The sequence below is a fragment of the Theropithecus gelada genome, chromosome 2 (assembly GCF_003255815.1).
Source record: "Theropithecus gelada isolate Dixy chromosome 2, Tgel_1.0, whole genome shotgun sequence".
NCBI lineage: Eukaryota > Metazoa > Chordata > Mammalia > Primates > Cercopithecidae > Theropithecus > Theropithecus gelada.
Genome location: NC_037669.1, coordinates 81,079,202 through 81,093,533, shown reverse-complemented (window position 1 = coordinate 81,093,533; position 14,332 = coordinate 81,079,202). Strand labels below are relative to the sequence as shown.

The following is a 14,332-nucleotide window of genomic DNA, read 5'->3' as shown; positions in this document are numbered from 1 at the left end:
AATGAGAGGGGAAAATATACATTCAAATGTTCAAAGCATTTATATGTGCATATAAACAAATACATTCACACACCATCAACAAGTTGAAGCTTTTAGCATTTCAGTAATACACAGAACTGCAATAGCACTACCTATGAGTTACAACCTCATTAAGAAAGTAAAAAAATTGATGAAAATAAAATCAAACTCACAACAAATGTTGTCTTTTAAAGTCCCATCTGTGGCCTTGGTGAAATCTTTATTAAAATTTTAAAAATAATAAGTTTTTATTTATTATTTTTATTAGGTTGGAAGAGAATGTACACATAGAACTGCATTCAACAGAGACATATAAAATTGAACTATAAATTCCCTTCAAGGCAGCCATAAAAGCATGTCGCAATTATTTTTATTCACTGGCAGTTTTAACTGTACTAAACAACTTAATAAAAAACAATAGATCAAGAAAAACAATTCTAATTATGACAACTACAACTGAAGGTTTGATGAGCCATAGCTAATTCATATGGTTTTAAATGTGTCCACAATGAGATGAATAGAGGAACATATTTTCATTTATACCTTTTGTTAATTAACATATATTTAATTAATTTAATGTTCACTGAGAACTGCTAGCTTTTATTCCCTATTACTAGCTTCATCTGGATTAAAAATGTTTGCAGAGAAACCAGTCCCTATAGTACTTTTGACAGCTGAATTCTACAACTGCTTTAAAAAATCAACTGATTTTATATTACCTCTCCAGACCTGTTCACTTAATGCCTTTCCTCTTAGGTTTTGAACTTTTGCTTGATCTCTCAATTATGGTGCTCTTAACAGATGTTTTTAGTATGACACTTCCTAAAACATGCAACTTACAAATATATTTTCCTGCTGTGGGACTTTGGGTAGAAAATGGAGATGTCTTGATTTATCTGTGAACCTCTCCTACAAAGCCAATAGTACAGACCAATACATGGATTAAAAATAAAAAAAGGCAACTGGTCTAAAACTCATGCTATGTTATGTTATTCCAACGTAGTAGGCTTAACGAATTAAGGGATTTTAAAGTAACAACACATTTTTGGATAGTCTATATAAAGAACTTCTGGTTTATGATTTCCATTTTGCAACCTTCCTGAACAACTTACACAGTTCCTACGTTTTATCCCAAATTTACTTTCTAAACAATAGATATATTTGATAAAATATGCATAACATTTTCATCAAACATACAGGGATAACTTTTACTTAAAAGTACTAAGCTTCTGCTTAGTATGTTCCAGAGGGCCCTCGGTAGTGTAAGAAATGTAGCAGAAATAAGAGATCACAGGCTTTGACCCTAGAAAATTCTCTAGAAATCTGATTTTACCATATTTATGTGAAAAGCCAGTGAGGCCACCAGAGCTCTGGTCTACAAAAGCAAAGTGAGATACCAAAATGAGGCCAACTTAAATAAACCATCCTCAATCAATCTCTCTTGCATCTTGCATTGATTGGCCCCACAGTATTTTTCCATTGCACAATGGCCTCTGTAAATAGAGCTGAGAGAACAGCAGGATAAGTGAAATCAGTCTTTAAAAGAGGTCCCTAATTTATGTCACAAATCTCACTGAATCAGCACTGTTCTCTTCAAACACAAAGAGTTACACATATAGGGCATTTTTATATGAGCATTTTTAGATATAAAAGAGTTCTACACTCAAAAAAAGAAAGCTTTGTAATTCAACTTTCTCACATATAGAAGCCCTAGTTTCCAAAAGGCTTCACTTCTAAGATTAAAAGAAATATGCCGATACCATATGGTGATGATCTGACAAAAAAAAAGTACTTTAATAACATTTGACACAGACTGATCCTGTGTGTCAGATGCTAAATAAATTCTATAGTAACATTTATTTTGCAGTGGCTTAGTATATTTAAACTGACTATTCATGTCTACATTATATTTAAAATCACTCTAAGTATTGTTGAATGTGGAAATTCTGTTAGTCAAAAATGTCCATCAAGAACATAAAATTCATAAAAATTTAGTTTCTTCCTGAAATATGCAGCTTTTTACAGTTTTATAATCTGTTGTGTGTCAGAAACAAACTACCTATTTTTTTCTCCCACTTCAACAAACAAAACAGGAATCAGTTATCCGTTCATTATGGCCTATTCCATATCCCTTGAGCAAATTAGAAAACCTGTGTGGGCCCTTTTACTTTTCATCTGTAAAACTGGGTTAATAGTTCAGATTTACAACTCATAGGATTATTTATATGGATTAAATTAGGTCTATCATACAACAAAGATTACTGAGCACCTACTACATACAAGACTCAATGCTGAAGTTTTTGCAGTAGATGAGACATACATGGTCTCTGCCCTTTTGGAATTTATATTCTAGCTCCATGAAGAAGGTCAGGGTGCTATGAAAGCATATAACTCTGGTTCCTTGCAGGGGAAGAGGATGATTAGTGAAGATTTTCTTGAAGGACAAGCATTGAAACTCAGCTGGGATGAATACACAGGAATTGACTGGGCAAGCGAGATGGGTGTAAGAGAGAGGAACAACTGTTGCTGGCAGAGGGAGTACTCCATCCTATTATGGAAAAGGATGGAGTAGGTTGGATAAAACTAAAAAGGGCTTAATGGGCTGGTAGGAGAGACAGAAGAGGAAATGCAGTGGGAGATGGGTCTGGCAAAGTAGAGAGGAACTCAGTTATGTGGGGTCTTAAAGACCATGTGAAGAATATAAGTCATCCTAAAATCAACGGTAAACCATTCGTACATTCATTCATTTATTCAACAAAGATTTACTGAATGTCTATTCTTGGGGAAAAATGCTCTAGGTAGAGGGTACAGTCTGTGCATGGGTGCCAAGGTGATAGTGCACTGGACTATGTTTCAAAACAGCAATGGGACCTGTATGGTTGCAACAGCATAAACAAGAAAAGGAGTAATAGGAAATAGGTCAGAATTAAGAAGGGCACCAGATACTGCAGAGTCCTACAGGTTTTTGGGTTTTAATCTGAGAGAGATAGGACATTTTTAGTGGAGGAGTAACATTACTTGTATGTTTCTTACAATTTAAAAGTATTACTCTGGCTGCTAATTTGACACCAGACTGTAATAGAGAGGCCAAGTCAGAAACAGGGAGACCAATTAGGTTACTACAATAATCCAAGCATGAGATAATGGTGGCTTTGACCAGTAGCACTGGAGGTACCAAGTGATCAGACTCTCAACCTATTTTAAACATAGGGCCAACAAGACCTTCCAGATAGACTGAATGAAGAGAAAGAAATATCAAAGCTGATTTAAAAGATTTTTTCTAAGCAACTGAAAAGATAAGTTGCTAACAGAAGAAATGGGGCAGCCTGCAGGAGGAGGAATTTTGAGGAGTAAAGACCAGAAGTTAGGCTTTGGACGTATTATATTTCAGCTGTCCAAGTGTAGAAATGTCAAGTAAGTAAGATGATATTCAAGAAGACTAGAGTTTAGGAGAGAAGTCTGAGCTGTAAATGTAAGCTAGAGTAAGACAGAGATGGCATTTAAGTCCATGAGCTGGAAGTTGATAACCAAGGGAGTAAGTGTAGATACAGTGCCAAGGACTGAGTCCAGGGATGCTGCAACATTAATTCAAGTGGGGGAAAGAGGAAGAACCACAAAAGGAGGCTAAGAAAGAAGAACAGTGAAATGGGAAGAAAACTAGGAGTACGGACATCTTGGGTCTGCGTGAGGAAAGTATAAGAAGGAGGTGTCAACTTTCTCAAATGCTGCTAATACGTGAAGTAAGATGAGGGCTGAGAACTGTCCACTGGATTCAGGAAAATAGAGGCAGGTCAAAACCATTGAGGGGTTTTAAACAGAGGAAGTCATGACAAGATAAAAATGATACTAAAGTGGGGGCCTGAGGAGGCCTGGGGAAACCTCATAAAGGTGACCTCATCCTCCAGAGCACCTGAAATGCAGAACAATGCCAGGCTTCAGGGATGCTACTCCCCCGAGACACATCATTTGATTTAGATGCCACAGGCAGAGAAAACAATGGTTTCAAACACGAGCCTCCAACAGAAAGCTCTGAAGAAGACCTCCAAATGACATATGTTTATGTGTGACAGAGCTGCTTCTCATATGGGCAACTCTATATAATGTGTTCCAGAGTGAAGAGCAGCAGGGATTTATTTATTTAGCTGGTGAAAGGTTTATTCAAGCCTCATTATCAAGGCCAGCTGGTTACAATGAAAAATTATGACCCAAATTGTCATAGCTTCATAGTACAGCAAATTTAACACACTTATTGAACGCCAACCATGGACCAGGCACTAAGTTAAGGGTACAAAGAAGATGATTCAGGAAGATCCCTGCCCTAGAGAAGTGCACAGTCTGATAAGTAATATTACAATTTCCTTTATTTTATGTGTTTGAGATATACTAAAAATGCAAAAAATTAGCCGGGCGTGGTGGCGGCGCCTGTAGTCCCAGCTACTCGGGAGGCTGAGGCAGGAGAATGGCGTAAACCCGGGAGGCGGAGCTTGCAGTGAGCCGAGATCGCGCCACTGCACTCCAGCCTGGGGGCGACAGAGCGAGACTCCGCCTCAAAAACAAAAACAAAACAAAACAAAAAAACAAACAAAAAAAAAGAAATCTTATTTTTTAAAATGAAAAGTTAAACATACTTAATTTCATTACTAAACTTTCTAAGTAGTACCTAATGCAGTCGGAAACACAAATAGGGTACCTAATGTCAAGTTTGCATAAATAAAGTGGATGTTTACTCTTAAAATAGGAATACATAATGGTAATTAAATTTAGAAATGTTAATTAAAAGCCAATTATCTATTCAAGGCATGTCATTTAATTTAAATTTAACCATACAAACTTCACATAGAAGGTCGTTTTACACAAGTAAAAATAGCTATAAATTTCTTTTATCAAAAATTCCAAATAATTAACCTTAAAGGCATTAGTGCAGGGCAGACTATATAAACTGTTTCATTTGTTACAGTGCTACATGTGATATAGAAAAGTCAGATTAACTTTTAATTATAAGGCATTGTACAAGAAATACATTAAAAGATTCTTCTGTTTTTTTACAATTAAAACCATCATCTTTCCATGTAAAAAAATAATTATGACACATTAAACTTGGTTTGTTTCTTAAAAAAAACTTCAGATAAAAATGGAAAAGCAGAGCTTGTATTTAATCATTCAGCCTTTAGTAGAGGAGGAATCTTTCTCAGAATCAAGTGAGAAAGGTTACTAAAAGTGATTGATTTTTATTAATAAGGTAACCATGTGCATTGATACGGAGGACACTAAATGCAAATACAGGTGGGCTTTATAAGTTAAGAAAAAAACAAAGGAACAATTGGCTTAGAACAAAGTCATGTTCTTGAAAGTCAAATGTATCTATCTGTCTTACAAAACCAATATCCTTAAAAAGATGTCTTGTGCCTCTTGTAAGAAGATGAAACTACAGTGTCAGACAGGTTTCCCTGGATCATCTTAGTTCACCTCATTTATAAGTATAAATATATATGGAAATGCAAAAACCTACTATTACAGACAGAAACACACACACACACACACATGCAGAAACTATTAGGAAAGCATAATCTTTAAGTGGCAGTAAATTAAAAATTATTTTTAATGATGGTTATCTCTTCTTTTTTTTTCCAGTCTCTTTCTTAGTTTAGAAAGAAACAGTGGCAAACCACTTTAAAATAAATCATCTTTCACCCATAACTTATATGGCTAGTTTATGTCTTGGAAATCTAAAATATGCATGTAGTAGCTTGAAATGGTACATAAAGCACAGAACCTATATAAGTTTAGAAAACTGAATTAAATCAGGTATCAACAACAGGTCTTTTTATAGAGCTTCATGCATGGTAGGTATTTGATAAGTGTTCTAATGAATGAAAGAAGGAATAAGTAAATGATGAAAGTAAAAAACAACTATTTATATTTGCTAAATCACCTGAAATTTATATTTAAAAATAGGACATAGTTGATGAAAACTCTAGTTAATCGTTCTGATAAATCATATTCCTTAAATCAATCAGTTTACTCAAGGTCTAATTTAGTGGCAGAGCCCTGAATTGTAACCCTATCTCTGTTCATAACTGGGCTTCTGATAAATCTGGGTTATCTCTCAGGGTCTCTTCTGCTTTGAAATGCTGATCTTGATTTCTGAAGTAAATAAGAATTGAAATAGGTTCTTTGGGTTTTTGTTAAATCACATATTCATACATATATTTTAATTATGATTAATATTAAAAGGTAATAAGCATATGAGTTGACATGTCACCAAATTATGCTTTATATCTTATTTCTGATACATTTTTTCTCACAAATTAATTTCTTGTAATTTAGGAATCCTGATTTTATTTCCGTTTAGCCCTGATGAGGAACCAAGCTCAGTTTGTTAATTTGTAAAAGACCTTTTATGAGGATGAAAAGAGTTCATAAGTATTAAATGTTTACAAAGCTCCTGGCATACAGTAAGTGCTCAATAAATGCTATTATCATCATAATTAATGGCTGCCAAGTACTCTTCTAAATCTTCTTTAAGATACTACTAGATTTCTAGAAGATGGTGAGGTAGAATATATTTTTTAAAAGGCCTAGCATACAATTGCCCTCTAAATTAAAAAAAAAAAATTGTATCACCTTACATAAACAGATGTCAGTAGAAGTCATACTAATGTGCCTGTTTATGAGACATAAAAGCATAATTTTGCGTACAAAATGTTAAGTTTCAATATTAAAAATATTACTTACGGATTTGCTTATTCTCCTTTGGTAATTGAATTTTGTTTGTTTGGCTGCTGCCTTCCAGGACAAATACAAAACTTTTAACTTCTTTATCAAACTCCTATAGAACAAAATGAAAACAGTAGTTATCACAGGATATTTTAGTTGGCTTCTACTATAAAATTGAAACTTCAGATCTACAGGGGAAAAAAAATCCCATAACCAAAAACTTAAAAGCAGGCTCAGGCCTTAGTACTTTTATTCTGAGACTTCCTGGGAACTAGAATACAGAAGCATGGTGAAAGGACAAAGAGCAAGGGCATTCAAGGTCTGGACTGGAAAGTGACTGAAATTATGGATGATGGATTCTGGGCTGGAGAGAAAAGGAAGACAAAGAAAATTAATTAATTAATTAATTAAACAAAATAAAACAAAACACAGGAAAAGTGGAACAGTCAATGGCCTAAAGGTCCCAACTAAGTTGAGCAAGGACCTTAAGAATAAAGTTTGGGGGCAGAAAGGGATATTTTAATGCCTCACTTAGTAACATCAGAGGTCCTACAGTTTGTGGTGATAAGGACCAGGGTAAGACAGTAGGGATGAATGCTGAAGTAGAGTGGAAGGGGTTGTTAAAGATGAAGAAATCAAGAAACTGAGAAGCCCAGGACTTGGAGAGATTTTTCTTATAGATATTGAAGTCATCTAAAATTATATATAGCAGGGCATGGAGTACAGAGAACGGTTATGACCTGTGTGCCAAAGTCTTAGACAACTGAAGAGTGGTGTCGAGGACAGCTGCAGCCAACAATGTCATGAAAGGGTTTTGGAGTGAAAGAACAGGAAAAACAGTTCTGAAATTTGATCAAGCTCTTTCTTCTATAACCTTCACTCACATTTCTTCCCCTGATTTACGTGGCTCTAATTTCTAACACTTACTTTCCAAATCACAGATGGACTGCCAAGGATCTTCCATTTTGCTCCAGGATTTTTTCCTTGAGCACTGAAAATTTCAACAAATGCACCTCCCTAAAAAATGAAAACAAAATATTTAAAGTAAAAGACAAGGCTAATGAGGAAGTATTATCCATCACAGAGTCTATAACCAGTGTTGCCGGCATCTGTCAGTTAAGCTGATCTGGGATGAAACATTATCCCTGTTATTACTCCTACTTTATACGTTGATTGTATCTAAACCACAACCATTCTGATTTGGGCCACCTTGGATTAATGGTTTAAAGAATCTATTTTTAAAACATGACAAACATTAAATAAATTGTGCCATACAAACCCTACAGCATCTCAGTGGGGGACTCGTTTACTTGACACATACAGATCATTCTTGCAAAACATTTTATGCTTTGCAACCCACACTAAAGGGTTTAAATCCAATTCTTGAATCAGGCCAATACATTCAGGTAGTTATCTCTGAATACAAGTTTTCTAATCATACTGACTGGGGCTCCAACACTGGCTTTTTAACTGTCTGACCTTGGAGTTATTTAACTTCTTGATTCTCCATCTGTAAAATGGGTTGTTGGATTACATAAGATACTAAACATCAAACCTCCAGCACAATATTGAGCTCCCAGCAGGGACTCAACAGCACCATCAGAGATTATTCAAAAAATGGGGAGGGAAATTAAATAGTTTAGTACTGGTCAATAAAAAGGTCTGGGAGGCATTTGGGAAGTCCTATTTTGAACATTTCTACAAGATATTTTTATATATGTAATACAAATTAATGTGCAGATCTAGAAAATCTGTACAAGAGAAATCAAATATCGTTTCTACAGACAGCCTACTGGTTCCCCATTGTAAACATGAGAACATGGAAGGACACACTTATGTAAGCACACTGAGTATATTACTGAGGTCCATAAGCTTTAATTATTTAAGAAAGGGAAATTAAATAATTATCTCTGAGGAAGAATTTATCGCAAAAAAATGAGAATCTGATATGAGGACTAAATACGGTTTGAATTATAAGCAATACATGAGCAAGTCTAATTTCTGTACAGAATTTCCAGCTTTTAATTTTTCTCAGTAATATAAAGATATTTTTGCCTCTGAGTTTTAACGCACAGTCACTTGAAGGTAAGACATTTAATGTCTTCTTCCTTAGGCGGTATTATGTGCAAACTGTATATGGGATAGAATTACTATAGCTTGTGAGGGCAGGTCATTTTTCACCATGAATTTTAAATTTGAGACAGCTAGTTGTTTTAAAAGAAAAAAGTCCTCATACTTGGTGAGACAGCAAACTGTCCCTGCTGCTTTTTGCTTTCCCATGTTCTCCAAGTTTCCTGTAGTGGGCATATGCCTTTTTGATCATATACTTTACCTATAAGAAGTGAGACAAACTCTCTAAAAGTGGCCCAGTTAGTGATAACGAATGGGACAGAAGAGAGAGAACTGCAGACTACTCCGAGAGCACTCATAAGGAGGCAGGTAGTGTTGGGTGAATGAAAAGGCAGAAGCAATAGAGGTGGAGACGGGTGGAGAACTGATTCGATACAGCCACAAACGTTCATCAGAACAGCAGGACTAGCATGGTAAGCAGACTGTAAACAAGGAGTGTAACCTCTTGCAGAGGCGAGGACAGGAGAGCAGGAAGGGAGGTGTTCAGTGAGGTGAGGAAAGCAGGTCACCGAGACACTCCAGGGTATTCAAAGTGACTGAGGGCAACCCAGAAGCAGGGTTTCTCCAAGTGCGATCCTTGGACCCCCTGCATAGGAATCACTTGGGGGAAGTAGTTAAAAATGTAAATCAAGTGACCCCCATCTACAGATTCGGATTCACCAGATCTGGGATGAGGGTCCGGAAATCTGCATGTTTAAAGGTACCCTAAGAAATTCTGACGTACTCCAAGGTCTGAGATTCACTGACTCCCAGTTCTGGAAAAATAAAACAGCACATAGCCAAAGTGCTTTCCTTCTTGATGTAACAATGCATGCGTTCACTCATTCACTCTTCTAAATCGCTTCTGAGATGCCAATGTTGCAGGAATACTGAGTCTCCAAGGCGCTTGTTAAAACGTAAGATTTCTGGGCCCTGCCCTCAAGATTCTGATTCACAGGTTTCTGTGGGGCCTAAGATCTGCATTTTAAGTAGAATCACAGACAATTAATTCATATACCTTAAGAAACACTGAGTTGGAGAGTGAACAAAAGCCAAATCATACGCCTAGACATTGGTACTTTTCCTTTCTCTCTGGGTCAATAGCATTCACACACTAATTCTGTCTTACCCCTGAAAAAGACCGCATTATGGGGATAGAGGGTGCACTGTATCCTCACCCCGATCACGGCCTACTTCACCTAAGAGGAGAAAGGTATAGACAAGTTGGAGAACCGTTTCGGGTTACCTGGTACTCATTTTTGAACATTCCCGCAGGGGGCCCAGGGCTTGGGGGGCACAGAGTTCAGGGTTTCCAGCGAGTGGCGTGACCCTGACGGCTGGAAATCGGCCGGCGGGAACCCAGGAGCCCGACGGGTGGGGAAGGGCTTCGTGCTTGGCCCCGACTTGGGCAGGCTCTTCTCAGACCCTCTGGCCCCTGGTCAGCTCCATCTCCGGCCCTCGACCCGCACCATTGCGGCTCCAGCCTCCGGGGTGCCCAGGTCTGGGGAGGGCGCAGCTGCCTGGACCGACTCCGGGTCGTCCCTGGGGAGTGCTTGTGTGTGTAACCTACGTGACGGGGCGCCCAGTTGCGGAGCCACAGACAACCGCCCGCCGGCCCAAGAAAGGCGGGCGCGCTCCCGCTGCCGCCCCACCCCAGAATCTGACCGCGAAAGCGCAGCACCGAGCGCCACCAGCGTTCCGGCCGCGCCCATTGGTTCCCACTGGGCGCCTGCGCGTTGCGCTCTCTAGGCTTCTCGCCGACGGGCACTGGATACGCGGTGACGTAGCGTTGCCCAGGCAACCGCAGGACGCCTAGAGAAATGGCGGGCGATCCAAACGGTGAGCTGCACTCTCCTTAGGTCATGACCTCTGCCGGCTAAGAAGCCTAAACTCAGCGTGGATTAGGGCTATGCCAGGTACTGCACTCTTCTGGAGTACCTGTCGGCTTGGTCTCTCCTCTTGGTAAACACTGATAACTGGTAGGTTCCTGAGGGATACAGTCATGGACTCATGGAACCCTCACTCGGCCTTTGATTAGAGGGGTCCAACATTTGGGTTCGTTGAGGCAGTAAGAGGGTCTGCTGGACCCTTTCATTGTTTCAGAAGACCCTAGGAAGCCGAGATTTTTTTGTTGAAAATAATAACTTATTGAGACTAGCACTCGCTTAAATGTAACTGTTAAGTTACTTTATTTAGTTTCTAGATCAGAGCCACTTTTTACATGGAAGGTACTATTGCCAATTTTTGGCTAAGGAGCTGTGGCTCAGAAAGGTTAAATGGCTTGGCCAAAGTCATATGGCACCAGTTAGGAATTCTTGTCTGATGCTGTACTCATGGTTGAGTTAGGTCAATGGCATAGGTTAATGCTAATCAGGTACCACTCATAAAGTCCCTGCTATAGACTGAGTGGCTCACAGGTTCACAGTTCTGTGAGGTAAGGGTTAGTCTCTTTTGTTTGAGAAGATTGAGATTCAGAGTTGATTAGGAATTTACTCAAGGATGCAATGTTGAGTTTCATTTATGTTTGAGTCTAAAGCCCAGTATCATTCCACTTCACCCAAAAACCTCAAACATTTATTGTCCTATCATATGCCAACTATTATGGATTATGTGAGGGATACGAAAATGAATGCTATTCGGACCTGCTCCTTACCATAAGGAACAAACCTTCTTGAACATTCTAAGCCAAATAATAGATGGAAAGGAAATAGAGGTGGGGGCCATGGCACGTTTATACATTGCGGTATGGTGTCTAGAATCCAGACTTCTTGATTTCTAGACCAGCAAACTTAGTTCAACAGCAGTTTCTTTTAAGTTTCTGTGCTGGAGGCTTTGACAATTATGATCAATAGACATGGTCTCTGTCTTACAAGACTTACCTATGGGGGACATTTCTCCGCTGATTCTTTTAACAGATAGTTTCTAGGAACATGAGATATTTCAAATACTATGCTAAGAGACTGGGTGTGCAGTGAATGGCCCTACTTTCATGGAGCTTACATAGGGGAGTGAGACAGATGATAAATAAAATAGCAAATAATTACAACTTGTGATAAATATCAGGAATTCAATCACAGGGAGCAACATTGGGCGGGTATATTAGTTTCCTGTGGCTGCTGTAACATTACCTCAAATGGAGTAGCTTAAAACAACAGAGGTTTATTCTCTCATAGTTCTGGAGGCCAGAAGTCCAAAATCAAAGTGTCAGTAGGGGCACACTCCCCCTGGTGGCTTTAGAGAAGAATCCATTCTTTGCCTCATCTAGCTTCTGGTAGCTGTTGGCACCCCTTGAATTGTGGCTTCATTTGGAGGCCAGAAGTCTAAAATCAAAGTGTCAGTAGGGCCACACTCCCCTAGTGGCTTTAGAGGAGAATTCATTCTTTGCCTCATCAGCTTCTGGTAGCTGTTGGCACCCCTTGAATTCTGGCTCCATTTCTCCAGTCTCTGTCTCACCTCCATGGTCACATTGCCTTCTCCTTTTCTGTGTGTGTTTTCCCTGTGTGTCTCTTATAAAGAGGTTGTAATAGTATTTAGGGCAAACTTTGATAATCCAAAGCAATCTCTTTATTTCAAGATAATTTAATCACATCTCTAAAGACCAATTTTTCCAAATAAGGAAACATTTACACGCTCCAGGGAGTTGATGTGAATATCTTTTTTGGGCAGCTGTTAATAATAAGGATGGCAAAAGGTATAATGAGAATCTGGAGAATCTAGGGGACATCTTAAGGCTTCTAACAATCTACTTGGGTCTCTGAAAAGGGTCTTTTGACACCGTAGTTGAAGTGAAATCCACAACTTTGCCCTACTTTGTTTTCTTTCTTCCTCTTATGATTACATGAGTTAATTAATATGTTTATCATTTATCTACAACCAAAAGGGTAAATAACCTCAGTTTGTCAATGAAAAAATGAGCTACAGAATCGAAAAATGAATAATTACAGTGAATCAGTAAGTCTTATTACTCAGGTGTTTTTGGTTTTGATCACCTATTTATTCAACTTAAGACTAGAAGGAAACAGTGTCCATTTATTTCAATGTCCTCACTTCCTAAAGAGAAAGTAATAGTCCAAAGCCAAACATTGTCACCTGACTGTCCTAATTTCTAACAGGTTCAGGAGACTCAGAGTTGGATTTTCATTGGCAACTACGGTATAGTGCTTGTCCAGGCAATGGGCAAATCTGAAAGCTGGCCAAGTTTGTCAATGTTATTTTGCCTATGATGAGAGCCACCATTAACAATGACAATGGTAGCAATAAAGCAAAAATAAGAATGTGCAGTACTTTAACAGTATGAATTCAAAATCAGAGAAAGGAGGAAATCCAACTTTACAATAGCAAGTACTCTTCAATTTGATTGAATGCAAGCTATGAACGAAAGCTTGGATTTGACTGTGACTTCAAGGATATCTAGCAGAATTCTGAAAAAACGAAAAAAAGGGAAAAAGCCAGCCTGCCCAAACAACTTGGCTTAAACCAAGTTATTTATGTTCATTATAAAAGATAAACCAAATTATTTATGTTCACTATAAAAGACAGTGAAACAATACTTCTACAATTTTTTAAGAAGTTGGTACATTTAGTAATTGCGTTAAATTGCTTAACTTAATTTGACAACATTAAGAATTAGTCACTTTACAAGCTGTAAAGTGCTTGTCTTTGTTCTACAAAGAAAGTGATTTGAAAAAAAAAGTAACTTGGTGGTATATTAATATTAAAGGATATTGGATAGTATTTAAAATGGAATAGACTAGAAACAGTTTCAAAGGGTGGCAGTCTTCGTATGCCAGTATAGTCATTCAACTTAGACGAGTACGATTATCAATTTGAAAAGAAATAATATTCTTTTGAACTAAGAATGTACTGTATTTATCACAATATTGTTGTAGTTTTTATTTTGGTTACAGTACCTAATCTAATTATTTGGCTGTAAGATCTGTTTCATGAGAATTTGTTCTGCTGCATAGTAATCTAGAAATGTTTAATACTTGAAAGGTTATTTTAATTTTTTACACATTATGGAATAGCTTTACGAATGATAATGTTGAGTTGATATGAAAGTTTTAAAACTGGGCCTATTTTATGGTTTTAAGCCAGAAAAATTAATGATACCAAAGTTATTCATTTGACAGTTGATTTGAAAATAGTAGTGTCTTCTTTTTTCCAGAAAGTATGGAATGGTGAAAGTTTTTGAGGGTTTTACTATTTTTAGATTTTCTCCTCAAATGGGTCTTTCCCCCTTCTCGGGTCCATGAGATCCTATAGGGACTATTTCTTGCCTGTACCTACAGATGACCAAGTACTTCAAAAGTTATGCATAAATGTAAAATTTTCAAAACCAGCTACCACTTGAAAGCTTTCTCAGGAAAACAAGACAAAACAAAAAAACTATCCCAGTAGTTTGATATTTAGGTATGAATACTTTCCTAATAAAGTAGCTTTACATAGCAAGCGCTTAGGTTTAAAAAATACGAACATTTGCCAAATA

At 37.7% G+C, this 14,332-nt stretch overlaps 1 protein-coding gene across 5 annotated transcripts in view; it reads right to left on the bottom strand.

Moving 5' to 3' along the window:
* C2H3orf67 (chromosome 2 C3orf67 homolog) overlaps window positions 1-10,558 on the bottom strand; it is a 309,119-nt gene extending 298,561 nt beyond the window's left edge. For 2 of the 5 annotated variants that reach the window (XM_025377409.1, XM_025377411.1), the window contains exons 1-3: window positions 10,415-10,558; window positions 7,663-7,752; window positions 6,754-6,847 (exon numbers count right to left, since the gene is read on the bottom strand). Coding sequence is in view for 1 of the 5 variants with exons in the window: in XM_025377408.1 (XP_025233193.1) it covers window positions 6,754-6,847; window positions 7,663-7,752; window positions 10,091-10,111 (205 nt within the window). In the remaining 4 variants the exon portion in view is untranslated. Of the gene's footprint in view, window positions 1-6,753; window positions 6,848-7,662; window positions 7,753-10,090 lie in introns of all 5 variants that reach the window. The other 3 variants (XM_025377410.1, XM_025377412.1, XM_025377408.1) reach the window with 2 other exon arrangements.
* Between the last annotated feature and the right edge of the window lie 3,774 nt (window positions 10,559-14,332).